The 19,318-nt window shown below is 39.2% G+C and overlaps 1 protein-coding gene across 6 annotated transcripts in view; it reads right to left on the reverse strand.

Moving 5' to 3' along the window:
- Positions 1-3,933: 3,933 nt before the first annotated feature.
- The window catches only part of itprid2 (ITPR interacting domain containing 2), a 158,234-nt gene continuing 142,849 nt past the window's right edge, over positions 3,934-19,318 (reverse strand). For all 6 annotated transcript variants that reach the window (XM_043693469.2, XM_087988967.1, XM_043693468.2 and 3 more), the window contains 5 exons: positions 19,156-19,306; positions 16,865-16,924; positions 13,046-13,507; positions 7,045-7,163; positions 3,934-4,910 (listed from right to left, as the gene is read on the reverse strand). In XM_043693469.2, the coding sequence (XP_043549404.2) occupies positions 7,056-7,163; positions 13,046-13,507; positions 16,865-16,924; positions 19,156-19,306 (781 nt within the window). In that variant the 3' untranslated portion in view covers positions 3,934-4,910; positions 7,045-7,055. The remainder of the gene's footprint in view (positions 4,911-7,044; positions 7,164-13,045; positions 13,508-16,864; positions 16,925-19,155; positions 19,307-19,318) is intronic.

The raw sequence follows: 19,318 nt of genomic DNA on the forward strand, positions 1-19,318 counted from the left end.
AAAGCTGTAGGATGAAGGCGGAGATATTTTTGGTCTTAGTTTTATTTACTTTCCCAATGTTTATTCACTGATGGTAATGGTTTAATGTTACTCACTTCCTTTTGCTGTCTGCTTGTCTTCTGTACTTGGGAATTTTGGTATCTTCTATGTGAAGATCAATGCAAAATACTTGCTCAATATCTACATTTACCATTATTAATTCCCTAGTCTCAACTTGTGAGGGACAGATACTCAATTTTCACTACTGTTTTCTTTTTTATATACTTGTCAAAACTTTTGCTGTTTGCTTGCTTATTTATTGCTAGTTTTCTCTTGCATTATAATTCCTTCACATTTTTTGCTGTTTCTAAAATGCTCCCAATCTTCAGGTCCACAGTATTTTCTTTTATTTTAATATAATCCTTGACATCCCTAGCATAGTTTGTGCTTCCTGCTTATAAATAGTATATGTTTGTTGAGAGTTATGAAATAACATGCCTTTGCTTCTGTATCATCTTATCTTTTAACCTATTTTCTCTATGCACTTTAGCAAACTCTTAATCAGACTCTTGTAATTGTCTTTACTGAGGAGTCAATGGCCTAAGTGCTAGACCATTAATTGAGAGACCCAGGCAATATTCTCAGGACCTGGGTTCAAATCCTGCTATGGCAGGTGTTCAAATTCAATAAAGTAAATCTGGAATTAAAAGTCTAATGATGATCATAAGTCTGTTGTTGATTGTCAGAAAAACCTATCTGGTTCACTGATGTCTTTTAGGGAAGGAGACTGCTGTCTTTACCTGGTCTGGCCTACAAGTAACCCCAGATCCCCAGCAACATGGTTGACACTTAGCTATCCTCTGGGCACTTAGACAATGGACAATAAATGCTGGCCTAGCCAGCAATGTCAACTTCCCCTTAATGAATTGTAAAATGTTTAAGGAAGTTTCTGATACACATTTCTCATCCTCAAGTCAAGTGTGAAATTCTACCATGTCATGATCATTTAGAGAGAACTTTTTTTACTGGATTTAATTCTTTAATGCTGTCTCATAATACGTTACCAGGTCTGAAAATAGCCTGCTCCCTAGTTGAATCCAGAATTATTTTACTATGAAACTATCCCAAATACACTATGCACTCAACTGCAAGGCTATAATTGCCAATTTGATTTGTCTGATTCACAAAGTGTGAAATCTCCCATAGTTATCCAGTCCCTTTCTTACAGATCCATTATTCCTTTATACTTCTGATTCAGTTATTGATAAAGACCTTTAAACCACGCCCAGCACTGATTACTCCTTTTGCTATTTCTTAACTCTACCAAAACTGATTCTACATGTTTATCCTCTGACTCAAGATCATTTTTCATTATTGTACTGATCTCATTCCTTAATAACAGGCACCTCACATCCTCTTTCTTTCTAAAATTCTTAACCTCATCTTTGGCAGTGACACAAAGAGCACAACTTAGGCTCCTTGGAATTAATGAGGAGAAAGTGAGGTCTGCAGATGCTGGAGATCAGAGCTGGAAATGTGTTGCTGGAAAAGCGCAGCAGGTCAGGCAGCATCCAGGGAACAGGAGAAGGGCTTATGCCCGAAACGTCGATTCTCCTGTTCTCTGGATGCTGCCTGACCTGCTGCGCTTTTCCAGCAACACATTTCCAGCTCCTTGGAATTAAACCAAGATTGTCAAATTATATTACATGTAAGGCTTTTGTAATCTGAAAGAGAAGACTTTCATTCCTTCCATCTCAGGTTTATTGTCACAACAGACAACTATGACTGAACTGGCAAGTTGTTTGTTGTCACAACTTGCTTTAGATGTTTCTAACCTGGAAATCAGGAACAATAACAAAGACAGTGCTGGCTAGCCAGTACCCTCACTAATTTCTGTTTTTACAATTTATGAATGAATTCTAAATTTAATGGTTCAACTTTACATTAGTAGGCAACACATAGATGTATGGATGCTCACATTTACCCTGGTGTTATAAATGAGAAATGCATCAACAATTAAAAATGAAACAATTAAAAAATTGCAAGATTAAAACAATCATTGTCTATTCACAAAAGAAAAGATAAATTAGGGATGTAGGTGGCGTCACTGATGTCCCTCCCTTTCCAGTAAACATTCTTCTAAAGCATCTTTTCATAAATCATCACATAGAATAAAAATACTGACTGCAATTGATTACTGGAGTAGTAATGGTTCCCAAGAGGCCACACCATTGGTCTTCAGGATGCAGAAGTGATCTCAATTGTACTGCAATCACTGAGGCTCAAAGTCATTTCTGTAACCTGAGGGCCAATCATTTATCCATAATAGTCCCACATCTGCAGTTAATGTGTCTTATAGTTGAATTTTTAAAACAGGAAACATTTGCACCATTCTGAATCACGTACATCCTTATCGCAGAGTGGTCAATAGTTTTGTTTGACTGCCTTTTAAAACCAGTCGTCTGTGCTCCATATCTGCTGCTATCGATCATCAAAATAGCAGTAGAATGTACTTTCACACACAGCAATTTATTCTTCAGAAATGTCCTGAAATCAAACCTCCAAGTTATAAAACACAGAGGTGTTAGTGCAGCTGCTACCCTTGTATTTCTAATTGTGGGAGGCTTTGGGGTTTGGAGGTGCAAGCCAAGAGCCTTAAGTACATGACTAATTGCAGGTATGCAGCCAAGGCATGCTGGTGGTGCTGGCTATACTTTGACAAATGCATGACATGTCAATCAAGCAACTGCTTCGTCATGATTGACGTCAAATGTTTAAGTACTGCTATGGGTAAGTCTGTGTAGACAGTATTCCATCACACTGCTGCTCACATGTACCATGCAAGAGGCTGGAGAGATAAGGTGCCAAGTCATTCAGTTATGAATTTTAAAAATTTATTCACAGGATATAAGCATTGCTGATTGGGTCAGCATTTATTCCCCATCTCTAGTTGCCCTCAAGCTGGTAGTGGTGAACGGTCTTCTTGAACCACTGCAGTCCATTTGGTATAAATAGACAAATAATGCCACTCGAGATAAAATTCCATGATGCTCACCCAGTGACGTTAAAGGGAGGGTAATATTTTTCAGAGTCTGGATAGTTAGTGGAAACTCAGATTCTGATCTCCTCTGATAACCATGGCATTTGTGTGGCTGGCCTAGATTGTGATCAATATTAATGCTCAAATTATTGAAAGCAGAGCTTCAACAATATTAATGCCACCGATTGTATGGGGATCTATTAACACAGCTGGTTGGATAACTTATTTGTGATGCAGTGACAATAATGGCACAGGATTAATTTTTATACTGGCTGAGATCACCATAAATGCTTTGCCTTTCCAATTTAATCCCTCACCCGAAATCTGGTGATTTCGTATTAAATGCACCACCAATCATCTTTCTCTGAGAGTGCAACATAAGCATTTGGCACTATGGTGTATTCTATTTTCAATGCTGCTGAATGTCAAACAGAGGGTGATGTTGGCCTATCTTGTTAGACACGATTGCTGCTTGATACTCATGTAGCCCACAGCTCTGCAAATATTCCTAAACTGGAGAAAACAAAGAGCAAACTGTGGTAGGCAGAGTATATTTCAGTTTTAATCGCATTATCCTATTGTACTTGCATTTTGAAGCATATGGTTTAACCATTTGTGAGAACCAGTTTGAGTATGTACAGGTTATGCCTAAATATCCATCTGTTTAGCCACTGATGCAGCAGAACCATTCAGCATGTTCTCATCAACTTCGCATCACATCCTAATACAGGATGTGAAAGGCAAAAATCAAACTCACTTGTACCTATTATCTTTCCTTCCATGCTCATATTTTCCTACTTGAGTTTTTGCCTCTCTGTCTTCCACCTCTTGTCACTCTCCCATATCCTTCCTCACCAAATGCAAATTAAAATGAATAGAGAATTGATTTTACAAAAAAAAAATCACACTCAGAATTAGTCTTTTATATTTAAAATAAATATTTATTAGTGATTTCAATATATTCCACATGCATCCCACGTTAAACTCTTGTACAATTTCTTTTAGCATACATTCCATATACATGAACCGTCATACACTTTCAGTAAATAAATGTATGGTAACATAATGTATCAAGTACAAATTAGAAAAAGCTTTCAGCACTAGTATTTTGCATCCCAACCCCAGTTACTGCACCTATTCAAGATTAGAAATAAATTCAAGATTATCAAATGAAATTAAATACTTAAAGCTTATAAAATACAGTGTAGGACCACCCCATACCAGTTTGTAGCACTCAAAGATGCCCTCAAATCTTTCTATTTAAAACTTAATGACAAAATGATTTTTCCTCTTAAAATGTAGTGGACTGAATATTTCAGAGATATTAAAGGTGATGTGATTACAAACAGTAGTAAAGGTACATTTGTCAATTCAAGTTTGCCATGTTAAACATTTATTGCACAGGGAATACCTCATAGAGGTCAGTGCTCCAAGGAGGAAATGATAGCAAATTTCCATAGTGTTACAGCACATGTAGCTGACTTAAACTTTAACGAAAAGTGGAATTTCAAGTTTCAACCTTACTATGTACGTAAGAGGTAAATGTCTAATAGAAAGACACCAACAAATATTAGAACAAATTTAAATCTTTTACAATGATACACCCATTACATTTGAGTTAACCATTTTAAAACAATTTTAGCTCGGTGAAGCACAATCAAATACCAAAAATTGAGTTTAGATTTTGCATACAAGGTATTCTGAAAGATAACTAGATAAAAGCAGCCCATCTCAGTAGCAGTAGCATTTTGTGAAGCACTGGATATCTACGTTGGTGCATTCAAATGGCAAGTTCCACCAGTACGAATTCCAAGAGGCATAAATTAAACTGTTCACCTGTGCTGGAGGCTGCCTCTTTTGAAACCAGGCCACAATAAAAAAACATCCTTGACTAAAAGAAAATTAAAACAGGTTATACTTAAGTGGAACATGAAATGGGTACAATAGGGCAGTCAGTAACTAAAATTCACTTTGCACGTTTTTCAAGCAATATTTTTCATCATCATTCACAAATTTGGATCTTCGTATATATGCTTTCTTAGATTCAGTAGCCTTAATTACTTCCTTAAACAGTCGTGCAGAAATTTTTCTCACACTGACATAACCTGCTTGAACAGGACCGCAACTTAGAACAGCATCAAGTTTTTTTCCCAGTCTCTCAGATGTAAATCAAGTAAACACTTGACTTCACAATGAATCATGACAGATAAATGAGAGGCAATACAGGCAAGGGAGTACTTGATGAAGGCTAGGATCCTGGGAAGAACTGTGGATCAGAGGGAAACAAAAACTGAAATTGCTGCAAAAACCCAGCAGAAATGGCAGAATCTGAGGAGAGAAAGCAGAGTTACCGTTGAAGGTCCAGTGACGTTTCTTCAGAACTGATTGTAGTTAGGAAAAGGTTGGCATATATGCCGAAGATGGGGTGGTGGGGTGTTGGTGGTGGGAGAAAGAGAAGGAGAAAAACAGTTGAGCAGACAAAAAGAATGGGTAAAGGTCAGTTTGGGAGAATGAATAGCTGCCAATGGGGATCATTAATAGCTGACAATGGGGATCATTAATAGCTGACAATGGGTTGTTTGAGGTAGCAGTCCCTGTGATGACAAGGCCTGGTGTGTGGGGGTTGGGGTAGGGACATGGGACAAGGTGCTCAGGCCCTAAAATTATTGAACTCCACACTGAGTCCTGAAGTCTGCAGGGTTCCCAAGCAGAAAATGAGGTCTTTCAGCTTGCACTGAGCTTTGCTGGCGCACTGCAGCAAGCCTGAGACAGGGATGTTGGCCAGGGAACAGGGTGGTGCATTAAAGTGGCAGGCAACAGGAAGCTCAGTCTTTTTTATGACAAAACATAGATGTTCTGCAAAACGGTCGCCCAGTCTTCGCTTTGACGTCCCAGTGTAGAGGAGACCACATTGTGAGCAACTAATGCAGTAGACTAGATTGAGTGAAGTGCAGGTAAATTGTTGCTTCACCTGGAAGATATATCTGGAGCCTCAGATAGTGAGGAAGGAGGAAGTAAATGGGCAGGTGTTACACTTTCTGCGATTGTGTGGGAAGGTGCCATAAGGAGTATAGGGAGGGGTTGGGAGTGGAGAAAGAATGGTATGTTAGCTTTGCTCTCCTTCCATAGATGATGCCAGATGTGGTGAGATTTTCCAGCAATTTCTGTCTTTGTTTCTAAATTCCAGCATCCACAGTTCTTCGGGTTTTTTTTGTTTAGGGACTTTGGTGTGTATGTATGCTGGGCCCTTACGTTATTGGGACAATTAGATGAAGTAGTTAAATAGGCATATAGGGTACTTGCCTTTATTATATAAGGCAGAGAGTTTAGGAACAGGGAATTTAACATTAGACACCAATCACAAAGAGGAATCCCTTCGTAAGAAAAACCGAGAAGAGACTGCATACAGGTTGCCTGTGATTAATTGAACGTTCTAAGATACAGTATACAAACACTATAGTTTTTATTTTGGTTGAATGAATCAGATTTCCAAAAATGAGTGCTTTTCTCATTCATTTAGAAACTTCCTGCAAGGAGGCCGTATCTTTTGCAAAAATAAAGCAAAACACGGTAGATGCAGTTTTTGGTATTTCAACATTTCATAAGACATCAAGAACTATGAAGGACCTTTTACAATGGCCCTAACCCTTAGACACAAATGACAGAATAATGTGACCTACTACTTTCTCTATATTGACAATGTTATCATCCAAGTCCACACAATGGTTGCTTAATCTTTGTATTCCTTTTTATCATCAACACACAATAAGTTGTTCAGGGCAGTTAGCTGCTAGTGAAAATGCTCACAGACTAAAGGAAAGAGGATCTTAAACATTTCAAATCTTACTAATGATGAATTTTAAGACTGAAATACAAACATGAAGGAATTTCATAAAATTGCTTTCTAGATAATTTGACACAACTTTGAGTAAAAGAGGAAGGCCAGATTTCAGAAAAGAAAATTATTAAACAGACTTTCTTTCTCTTTGCCAGCACAATAGTTTGAGTTAGCAATAGTTACTCACCAGAGTTACAGTTACAACTCTTCCCTTTGCCCAACAGCAGACCTACTAGTTGGAGATATCGCAGCTAGAAGTCCATCCATAATCTCCCGCCTTATTTCTCCAGCAAGTGATTCTTTTATCTGATGGTGACAGAATTACAGCAATTGTAAAAGTACAGCAATTATTAAAAGTAAAAGCAAACAAGACGTGTAATCTCTTCTAGGCAAATATTTTCAGTCAATTAATTTAATAACCTCTTTATGATGTTTACATGGCAGGATTTAGACTTTTCTAGGAATTGTGTACTACATTTCTCTTATGTTCTTGGTCAATGCTTATGTTATTCTCATGCCTAAGGATCATTACTTTTCTATTTGTAAGACAGATTTGAAACTAAATGTTCATTTTTAACACTAGCACCCAATTGGGGCCATTTTGCAAGTGGAAAATGGAAACATTACACAATTTTCCACATCCTGCTTTTATCAAATTATTTAGTGCCTCCAAAAAAAATTAATGATGGGATTCAGAATGTGTCACACTGTTTAGTTTGCGAATCAGATATTCTGCTGAAAGGCTATGAGCCTTATTGCTGCTGTATATTTAAATATATGCCAATTTTCTGAAGCTTAGGGTTTCTATGATAATAAACCAGGACTAATCATAAAATGGGACAGTGATATGAGATCATGCAACTAACAATTCAGTTAATGAAGGCCTTTCCTTAAGTAAACATAACCACTCAATGGATTTAAACATTAATTCTTATTCTAAATATTAAATATTTAGCAATTCATTTATCAGTGTAAAAATAGCTAAAAGGTAAGTTTGAAAGGGACATAAATTTTCCTTTAGCATGTCAAAGAATAGTGGAACAATAATATACTCATTTAGAACTCCAGCCAAATTAAACAACATCCTGAATACTGTATCCCATTTTGCTCATTTGGTCACAAGGGAACTATTCAAGATCTGGAGGCATGATGAAGAAAGGCCACAGGAATGATCTAGCCTAAGGGCATGATTTTGACAGGTAACATCTCTTTATCTTTTTAAAAAAAGGTAACTGATGGAATAGCAGGGGAACATTTAATACAACGATACAAGATACTAAGTGACACAGCAAAAACAAAAGTCAAACCTCCAGCAAAACTTTGAAATTAGTTGAGGAGGTAGGTCAAGGTTATCATATCAAAGCACTGAAGAGCTAAGTGAATGAAAACGTTTCATCACCAGTATTAATCCTGAGAATTTAAAAAGCTTTGTCAAGTTGAATTACCAATTCATTGCCAGTTTGACAACGTGTAGAAAAAATATATTGTATCTACGAAATAGTTCGTTGCTGAGTCATACTGGATTTTATTCCAATCTAAACCTAGTTTCTATGTTGCACAAGGTAACTTACATTTGGTAACTGATAATTTTTCATAAACTGTATTCTTAAAAATATATTCTAACCATTGGCTCTAAACATTGATTTAATAGTTCTTAGGTAGATCGAAAGTGCAACAACTGAATACTTTACAAATTTGTCTTTTATATCTTTTCACGGGTTATCTCTGGAGTCTTATTAAGAATGATTTCAGATGGCCTTATGGAGATAGGCTTTCTGAAAGCCAAAAAATAAAAATCTTTTACAAATCTGAATTAATATAATAAAGGTTGTTGTTCTGGTAAAGGCAGGTTAACCCTAAGGTTTCCCCTGGCTGTTTGTGTAGTCAGCACCATCACTAGGTAGAGATCCACACGCCCACCAACAAAAATCACAATATCTATCGTGCACAGACACTAGTAAACAAGTTCACAATTTGGAATTCACTACTGAACAGCTAGCTCCATTTACCAGAACTATCAACTGAAAGCAGCTTTATTCTGAAGTTAAGTCAAGATTAACTCTAAGATTGAAATGATAATCTATGGTAAACAGTGTAAGTTAACAATGAAAAAAAATTGATGTGCGATTCTTTTAACATGGAACAAAAAAACTCATCACATATCATATGTACACCACATATAGTGGAGCAACACCTTTCAATGTTAGAAAAGTTACTATTTATTGGTAGGAAATTTCACCCCCGTGTTACACAAGTCACTTGGAAATGTAAAACCATGCATGCAAAGATAGCTTTGCAACAGACAATGACAGATGTCATTTCCCCACAGACATTATTCTAAACAGATCCATTTCTCATCACCCTGTCCAAATTTGTCTGAGCTATCCTCACCCCTAATCAGAATAAGCATTTACAGGTCTCCAAAGAGGAATTCTGTAATTCAAAATTAAAGCATCAAGTCAGTAAAAATGTTAATTCAAGACAAATTAAATGACCATTGGAAGCGACGACTTGTGTTTAACCAATAACCTGCCATTTAAATTTGAACACTAGATTTGTTATTTCAACTGTATCACGGCACAACTTTAAAATGACCAAATGCTATTTAGAGTTTTCACAACGTTTATATTCAGCTCAACAACACATTGGAACATTCACATTGTAAAATGGGCTGATTTCAACCTTCTGAAGAATCATAGATAAGATGATAAAGAATTATGAATGTTATTGAACTCAAACGCAAGGCTTTGCAGAACATGAGAACCCCCAGTGAATCTGCTCCCCACCGTTCCCTCACCACCACCACCACCACCACCACCACTCTCCCTCCCCACCCCTCCCTCCCCCCCCCCTTACCAAAAAATAATGGCTACCTAACCAAACTGAATTTATACTTTAAGTTCAAGCTCAACAAATTTTTCAACTATATTTTTGTGTATGTCTATGTATCCATGTATTTATGATATCCTCTCCATTTCCTGTCATTGGGGAGGGGTGGGGTGGGGGGCACGGAGTGCAATGGCCTTGTGGAATTACTGCTGGACTGTTAATCTGGGGATTAGAGTGAGAATCCTGTCTCAGCTGACAGTGGAATTTGAATTCAATTCTTAAAAAAGCTGAATCATTTTCACAAATTGGTCGGAAAAATCCAACTGGCTAAGAATTCAGAAAATTTACAGCCCAAGAACCTTTGACCCTCCAAGCCTGAGCCGATCCAAATCCACTGTCTAAACCTGTCACTCAATTCCTAAGCATCTGTATCCCTCTGCTCCGCACCTACTCATGCACCTGTCCATAGAGTCACAGATATCTACTGTGTCTGCACCTCTGCTGGCAACGCGTTCCAGACACCCACCACCCTCTGTGTAAAGTACTTGCCGTGTGTATCCCCCTTAAACTTTTCACCTCTCATCTTGAAAGTGTGACCTCTTGTTATTGAATCCTTCATCCTGGGAAAAAGCTTATTTCTATCCACCCTGTCTATACCTCTCATAAGTTTGTAGACCTCAATCAGGAACCCCTCACTCTCCTTTTTTCTAATGAAAACAAACCTAACCTACTCAACCTCTGTTCATAGCTAGCACCTTCCATACCAGGCAACATCCTCATAAACCTTCTCTGCAAAGCACCCACGTCCTTTTGGTAATGTGGCAACCAGAGCTGTATACAGTATTCTAAATGCGGCCGAACCAACGTCGTGTACAATTTTAACATGACCTGCCAGCTCTTATACTCAATCCCCATCTATTGAAGGCAAGTATACTATATGCCTTCTTGACCACACTATCCACCTTTGCAGCCACCTTCGGGGTACAATGGACCTGCACTCCCAGATCTCTCTGCTCATCAACTTTTCCAAAGAGATCACTAATGTCCTTTAGGGAAAGAAACTGCCATCCTTACCTGTTCTGGCCTGTATGTGACTCCACACTCCGATGCAATTTTGTTGACTCTGAACTGCCCTCTGGGCAACTAGGGATGGGCCATAAATGCTGCCTAGCCAGTGATGCCCTCATCCCATGAATGAATAATAATAATAAAAAATTCAAACTAGCCTAATACTTTTATAACATTATTTAAATCTTTTGAATTTATCCACAAATGTTAACAGACTTGGATCAATTTTGACTTATCCATACTGAATGTAATTTGCCTTTAAACTTTCAAGCAAGCACCTGTTTTATCTGCTCCATCACATGCACATATATATTATTAAAACTGATAAATGCAATGTACTAACAAATGCTTTGCAAACAATTCAATGGGATTGTCATAGAGATGTACAGCACAGAAACAGACCCTTCGTTCCAACTCGTCCATGCCGACCAGATATTCCAATTTAGTCCCACCTGCCAGCACCCGGCCCATATCCCGCCAAACCCTTCCTATATCCATCCAGGTGCCTTTTAAATGTTGCAATTGTACCAGCCTCCACCACATCCTCTGGCAGCTCAGTCCATACACGCACCACCCTCTGCGTGAAAAAGTTGCGCCTTGGGTCTCTTATCTTTCCCCTCTCACCCTAAACCTAATCCCTCTAATTTTGGACTCCCCGACCCCAGAGAAAATTTATCCTATTTATCCTATCCATGCCCCTCATGATTTTATAAACCTCTGTAAGGTCACCCCTTAGCCTCCGACGCTCCAGGGAAAACAGCTCCAGCCTGTTCAGCCTCTCCTTATAGCTTAAATCCTCCAACCCTGGCAACATCCTTGTAAATCTTTTCTGAACCCTTTCAAGTTTCACAACATCTTTTAGATAGGAAGGAGACCAGGATTGCATGCAATATTCCATAAGGGGCCTAACCAATGTCCTGTACAGTCGCAACATGAGCTCCCAACTCTTGTACTCAATATTCTGACCAATAAAGGAAAGCATTCCAAACACCTTCTTCACTATCCTATCTACCTGCGACTTCACTTTCAAGGAGCTATGAACCTGCACTCCAAGGTCTCTTTGTTTGTGAATGTTAACTGTGGCCTCTACTGGCAACACCCATTTTGTGCTGGATTTTAAGGCACTTCTCTTCATCTGATATCATTGATTTTGAGTAAGAACCATTTGTGTGAGCTTGTGATTCCATAATCAGGACATAGGGTGAAACTGAAAACATCATATTTTCGTTTTAGCTCCAAATCATCACCAGTTTGTATCTTTAACAAGTCAAATTAATATGAAGGCAAGCACTGCACTTTTTCCTAAGAAATAAATATGAATAAACCTTTTATAATAAAACTATGTCCATTTTTGAACAGCTTACCTTTTCCCCCTTAGGTTACGAGAGATAATTACTTTCAGTGCCATTTGCTTCATCTTATTTCAACTTGATCAGAAGATGTATTTTGGCGAGACGACACAAGCTAAAATATTCCATCTGCTGGAATCTCACCATTTATATTTATAACTGACCTATTTTCCACAGCAAGCATGGTAGGATCTTGAGTGGGGAAAGTAGGAGTCATTGGTCTGGAGCAGAATAAGTCAGGAAATAGGAGAAGTGGGGGAGGTGAGGTTGTCAGGTTTGGAGGGGATGTGGGTATTGAGTCCTGGGGTTGTTTGCGGTCTGTGGAAGGTGTAGTTGTGGGTGTGTGAGCTAAGAATGAAATCAATTGAATAACTCCACAGGAGTTAGACTGTGTGTTTAATAGTCTTACATTTCCTGAGTAACTGTTTACTTCATTTCATTGTAACCCTTCAAATTCTCTAATTTAAATGAATCCATTTGAAGGCTCCTGGGTGTGTGGGAATTAGCAGAATGTTCTATTTCCCAGGCAATTTCTTCAGAGTGTGCAGAGACCCTTGCAAAACTCCCATCAATGCTAGAATTACAAGTGTCTGGCCAGCAGAAAATAAAGACAAAAGAATTTATTTGACTGAAATGCAATGCACAGTTCACCAAATAGATACACGTTCTGCTTGTTTAATTTTCATCGGTAGTTAACAGAGATTTTAGAATATCATTTGCAATCTGCACAGAAGCAATGAAAGATTTCTGAACTTAAACCCCCTCAAGATCCAATCAAAATTACCCAACTGACGTTTTTGAGGTGCAAGGAAAACTATTGCCCAGTGGTTACTGAGGTGAGCATGGATTTACAAGAAGTGGGACATTCCCAAGCTTCACAGGACCACTTACTGCTACAGCCTTCAGTACCTCAACAGATTCCAGTACATTTAAATCACTGACCTCTTGCAGAACGTTTTGAAATTCTGGATGATCCAAAATGTTGCTTTGTGCTTCTTTAGCAATAGGGACTGCTGTAGCTCCAGTCAGTTCAGGCATCTCACTTCCTGACTTCAGCTGCACAGATCCTGGTGACGACCCATCTTCTGTAACCTGCTTTCCCTGTCCAACTCGGGCAGGGAGCGAGGGAGTCAGCATAACTGAAGAACGATAAACCTGCTTGCTTTGCGACGACGAGGTAGCTGGGGTTGCTGATTTTTCAGAGTGTACAGTAGAGCTTGGTGCACCTTGATAATTGTGACCCAGAGACCTTGAATATTTAGGCATCTGGCCTGGGCTCGAACAACGCGAAGTTGAGTCTAAGTTAGTGCAGGGTGTAGAGTAGGATTGCGGGTAATCACATTCATCTTCAGAGAACCCTAGTTCAGATCGAAGGTAAGACTGTTCCCTCAAAAGCTCATTTACCTGGATTTAAACAAAAATTAACAATAAATCAGTGACAGAATATTATACAGAAAATAATATATTACTGGAAATTTCCACCTTTCAACAGGAGAGAACAAGCTTATTTGGTGCAAATTTTATTTTCTATTTTACCTGTGTCATTTAGTGCTAAGTAAGGTACTATATATGTATACATGGATAAACTAAAAATATCACTTTGCTTAAATCAGTTAAAATCATTACAATGGTAAGCATTCCCAGATTATTACTGTGGAAATATGATTGGAGCAGATGAGAGTAAATATATATATGTATTTTGTGTGTGTGGTGTGTATAAACTTATTACTTTACAACAAAGAAAACTAAAGCTTCCAACTTATTCTGAATTAGAATACATAAGTCTAGTGTAAAACTATTTTCCATATTCATTCATGGGCCAGTTAGGAATGCTCTTGAAGCATTAGTAATTTAAAATCAGTGCTTTAAAATGTTTCCTTATTTCAAGACTGACTTCAATATTCATTGTTCCTACACCATACATAGTTCAGATCTGTTTTACAGAACATTGAGGTATCAGAGTGAGAATGATAAAACCCACATTCAGCTCTTTTCTTGCATTCATTAGCATGCATCCTCTATCGTTAGTACGTTGTGGCCGGGAATTTGTTGCAATATCAGCAAAGAAATAAGAGTTGGCTATTCAGCCCCTCAAGCTTGCTCCTCCATCCTACAAGATCATGACTGATCTGCCCCAAGCCTCAAGTTCTCTTTCATGCCAGCTCCTTTTCGGCCTCACCTCCTTAATTTTTCAAAAGGACCTTACAACAACCTAGTCTCCACAACTCTTTGGGTAGAAAATTCCAGATATTCACTACCTGAGAGAAGAAATTCTTTTGCATCTCAGTTTTAAAAAAAAGTGTCATGATGTGATTAGCAATTTTTAATAAATGACTACTTGCGTTCTTGATCAATACAATTGAAAGATTGAATCTTACAGCATAGAAGGCAATCATTTGGTCAATTGTGCCTATGCTGGCCATTAGAAAGAGAATTATCAAATTAGTTCTGCTCTTCCTGTTACTAACTAGTCATGGAGTCATAGTCCTAGAGATGTACAATAGAAAAAAAAAAGCCCTTCAGTCCACCTTGTCCAGACCAACCAGAATCTTAAATTAATCTAGTCCCATGTGCCAGCATGTGGCCCATATCCCTAAAATCCCTAACTATTCATGTACCCATCCAGATGTCTTTTTAAATGTCGTAATTGTACCAACCTCCACCACTTCCTCTGACAGCTCATTCCAGACATGCATCACCCTCTGTGTGAAAAAGTTGTCCCTTTTAAATCTTTCCCCTCTCATCATAAACCCATGCCCTCGAATTTTGGACTTCGCCAATCCAGGGAAAAGACCTTGCTTATTTGCCTTATCCATGCTCATGATTTTATAAACCTCTATAAGGTCACCTCTCAGCCTCTGATGCTCCAAGGAAAACAGCCCCAGTCTACTTCACCTCTCTCTATAGCTCAAACCCTCCAACCCTAGTAACATTCTTGAAAGAGTTCAGAAACGATTGACAAGTTTCACAACATCCTTCCTAGGAAGGAGACCAGAATTGAATGAAGTGTTCCAACAGTGGCCCAACTGACGTCCTGTACAGCCACAACATGACCTTCCACTCTGATACTCAATGCATTGATCAATGAAGGAAAGCATACCAAACACCTCCTTTACTATCCTATCTACCTGTGACTCCACTTTCAAGGAGCTATGAACCTGCACTCCAAAGTCTCTTTGTTCAGCAACACTCCCCATGACCTTACCATTAAGGATAAACGTTCTGCCCTGATTTGCCTTTCCAGAAATGCAGCACCTCACATTTATCTAAATTCAACTCCATCTGCCATTCCTCAGCCCATTAGCTCACCTGATCAAGATCCCATTGTACTCGGAGATAACCTTCTTCGCTGTCCTCTACATCTCCTAATTTGGTGTCATCAGTCAAATTAGGAGCAGGATAAGGCCACACAGCCTTTTGAACTTGCTCTGCCATTTGTTAGATCATGACTGAATCTGCATTCCTGCTCACCCTCAATAATGTTTCACCCTTTGCTTATCAAGGATCTAATGACCTCTGCCTTAAAAATGTTCAAAGATTCTATCTTCACTGTTTTTTGAGGAAAACCGTTCTAAGAAATTGCTGACACACTGACCGAAAACTTTTCCTTATCGCTGCCTTAAATAGGTGCCCCTTTATTTTTAAAAAGTAACCCTTTGTTGTAGATTCCCCTACCAGAGATTTATAAAAACCCTTTCCACATCCACACCAAGACCAGTGACCATTTTTTATATTTCAACCAAGCCATGTGAACAGCAATGGGGGGCATTCAGCATCAACTTGATCAATAAGATAGCAAATATATTGAAACCATTTTTTCCAAAACATTATTAAGTTGGTGGGTGGCACGGTGGCACAGTGGTTAGCACTGCTGCTTCACAGCGCCAGAGACCTGGGTTCAATTCCTGCCTCAGGCGACTGACTGTGTGGAGTTTGCACATTCTCCCCGTGTCTGCGTGGGTTTCCTCCGGGTGCTCCGGTTTCCTCCCACAGTCCAAAAGATGTGCAGGTTAGGGGGAATTGGCCATGCTAAATTGCCCGTAGTGTTAGGTGTAGGGGCATGGATTTGGGTGGGTTGCTCTTCGGAGGGTCGGTGTGGACTTGTTGGGCAGAAGGGCCTGTGTGGGCGGCACGGTGGCACAGTGGTCAGCACTGTTGCCTCGCAGCGCCAGAGACCCGGGTTCAATTCCCGCCTCAGGCGACTGACTGTGTGGAGTTTGCACGTTCTCCCCGTGTCTGCGTGGGTTTCCTCCGGGTGCTCCGGTTTCCTCCCACAGTCCAAAGATGTGCAGGGCCAGGTGAATTGGCCATACTAAATTGCCCGTAGTGTTAGGTAAGGGGTAAATGTAGGGGTATGGGTGGGTTCGCTTCGGCGGGTTGGTGTGGACTTGTTGGGCCGAAGGGCCTGTTTCCACACTGTAATCTAATCTAATCTAAAATAATAGAAAATGAGCACAATATAAGTATAAAGATTTTGGGAATCTAATTGACATCATTTACTCGATTCACACAAATTCACGAGATTCAATGATACAGGGACTAAACTGCATTGCAATTGATAACAGAATGTGAAAAAGTGCTGATCCCAGCAAGTTATAAATGTAGACAGAAGTCAATCACATTGGATTGTCTACATTGATATATAGTGCATAGGAGGAGATCAGGAGTTTCCAGTTCAAAAGATTGAGTGCTGCAAAGTAGTTTATATATAATCACTGTTTGTATATAAAAATTGTTCATGGGACAATGCAATTTACATACCGGTTCCATTACATTGAGGGAGGAGGAAGACACAGTATCTATGTTATCAGCGAATGTCCCCTGAAATGTAAGAGAACAAAATCATTCAAAACATATAGCATGCAAATTCTGGTCAGCAAACATACTGCCTTTTCCAGTTCTATAGAATTTTAAAGAAAAGTGGCCACACAAGTAGATAAAGTGGTAAAGGTGGTATACGGTATGCTTGCCTTTATTAGTCAGGAATTGAGTAAAACATTCAGGATGTCATGTTGCAGCTTTATAAGGATTTGGTTTGGCCACACTTAGAGTTTGAGTTCAGTTCTGGTCGCTACATTACAGGAAGGATGTGGAGAGGATGCAGAACGATGTTTACCAGGATGCTGCCTGGACTAGAGGCTTTCAGCTATAAGGGGAGGCTAGAAAAATTCAGGGTGTGTTCTCTTGAGTGGCAAAGGCTGAGAGGACACTTGATACAAAGTTTATAAAATTATGAGATGCATAGATAAGGTTGACGGTCAGAATCTTTTTCCCCAAGAGTTGAAATGTCTAATACAAGGGGACATGCATTTAAGATGAGAGGGGGAAGTTCAAAGAACACATGAGGGGCAGTTTTTGTTTCTACATAGAGTGTGGTAGGAGACTGGGGTGGTAGTGGAGGCAGATACAACAAGGGGATTTAAGGGTCTTTTAGATAAGCACACAGATATGCAAGGAATGGAGGGACATGGACCAATGCAGGCAGAAGGGAATGGTCTAATTTGGTGTCATGTTTGGCATGACATCATGGGACACAGGGCATGTTCCTGTGCTCTACTGTTCTATGTTCTAAATTGCAAGCTAGAAGACAAAATGGTGGATTTCAAAATATCAGGTGCACTACCTTCCTTTTGTTGAAAACCTGCTTTCTAACATATTTTCCTTTATTATAAGATTACTGCTCATTAACTATGTCCCCAAAACTCTCAGCTTTTGAGAAAAGCATGCAGGATCTGCAGGGCTCGACAAGACACAAAAGAAGAGAAAAATATTTTTGAGGGAGCGAATGCTCCAGAGGTCCAGAGAAAAATGCAAAGGCCAGAAAGGCAGAGAATGCATTGCCATCAGTGCTGGTTACCCCGCAGTCATTTAATGTGTCTCCAAGACTTAAAGTGAGAATTCTACCCCAGTAATTTACCTCAGGGTCAAATCTACCAAGGTTGTGAATTGTTCGATTCGGACTCTGGAAATTGCCAAGGAGAGGGATGGAGTGTGTTATCAGGGAGAGATGGAGAATAAAATTTAGAGTAGGAATCAAGGATAATTGTTTTGGTCTTCCCATTTAACTGAAGAACATTTCTCCACTGAACCTTGGAGAAGCGGGCTAATCATTCAGAAGTAAAAACAAAAAGTGCTGGAGAAACTCAACAGGTCTGGCAGCATCGGTTGAGAAACAGAGTTAATGTTATGAGTCCAATCTAATGTTTATTTGGAATTGAAGAGACCTGTAAAATGATAGATTTAATGCTGTCAACAGATGGGAGGAGCAGCAAATGAAACAGTAGGGAAAGGTGCTCAGAGCAAATGGCAGCAGGAGTGTCAATGGTAGCAGAGAAAAGATATAGATGAAGAATGGATGTTGCTGGTAGGCATCACGAGCTCAGCAAACCCACACAAACAAGACATGGGGAGACAGGTGAGGGGATACTCAAAGTGGAGAGCAGAGTTCTTCGCCTTGAGTTATTGAACTCAATATTGAGTTCTGAAGGCTGTAAAGTGCCAGCATGAGAAATGAGATGCTGTTTCTGCAGCTTACACTGGGTTTCATTTGAACACTGCTGCAGGCCTAGGACATAAACTTTCATAAGACAACAAGATAGCATTTAAAAATGACAAGCAATTTCATTTGATTTTGATTTGATTTGATTTATATTTTGTCACGTGATACAGTGAAAAGTGTTGCCACTCTCCAACATCATCTTAAAGCTTGGAATGATAGTCTCCTGATAATTCAGGTCAGTTAGGAGCAATTAACCTATGACCTGATTAGAATCTATGAGAGCCAGGAATGGCATTGAGCATTAACAGAGGTAGTCGCAATAATTCATTTCCCAATTTCATTTGCAGGGGGTATGAAATACCAAATGGAGGGTCTGGCATTTTTCTGCCTTAGGCACAACTCCTACAAGCTCTCCCTCATTTCAAAGGATGCCAGATTTGGCCAAACGAAGGAAGAAAAAAATACATTTCAGGAAGATCAAAGTTATTTAAAATATCCATCCAGTATAGTAATTTAGAAAAAGGATCAATAGGACTAAGTGCATGTAACTCACAGAACAAGGTGGAGGATTAAACATGGTGCACTGGTTTGGGGCTTTGAGCTGTTCTTCCAGAGACAACGATCGCTCCTCCAGTTGAAATTCCAATTCTTGGAGTTCCATACGCACGCAATTCCGAAGGTTCTGCAGTTGGTCAGCTTCTTGTCTGCAACCAAAG

Source organism: Chiloscyllium plagiosum, unplaced genomic scaffold (assembly GCF_037043375.1).
Source record: "Chiloscyllium plagiosum isolate Xiang-an unplaced genomic scaffold, Cpla_swu_hap1 HiC_scaffold_7, whole genome shotgun sequence".
In the NCBI taxonomy this organism is placed as follows: Eukaryota; Metazoa; Chordata; class Chondrichthyes; order Orectolobiformes; family Hemiscylliidae; genus Chiloscyllium; species Chiloscyllium plagiosum.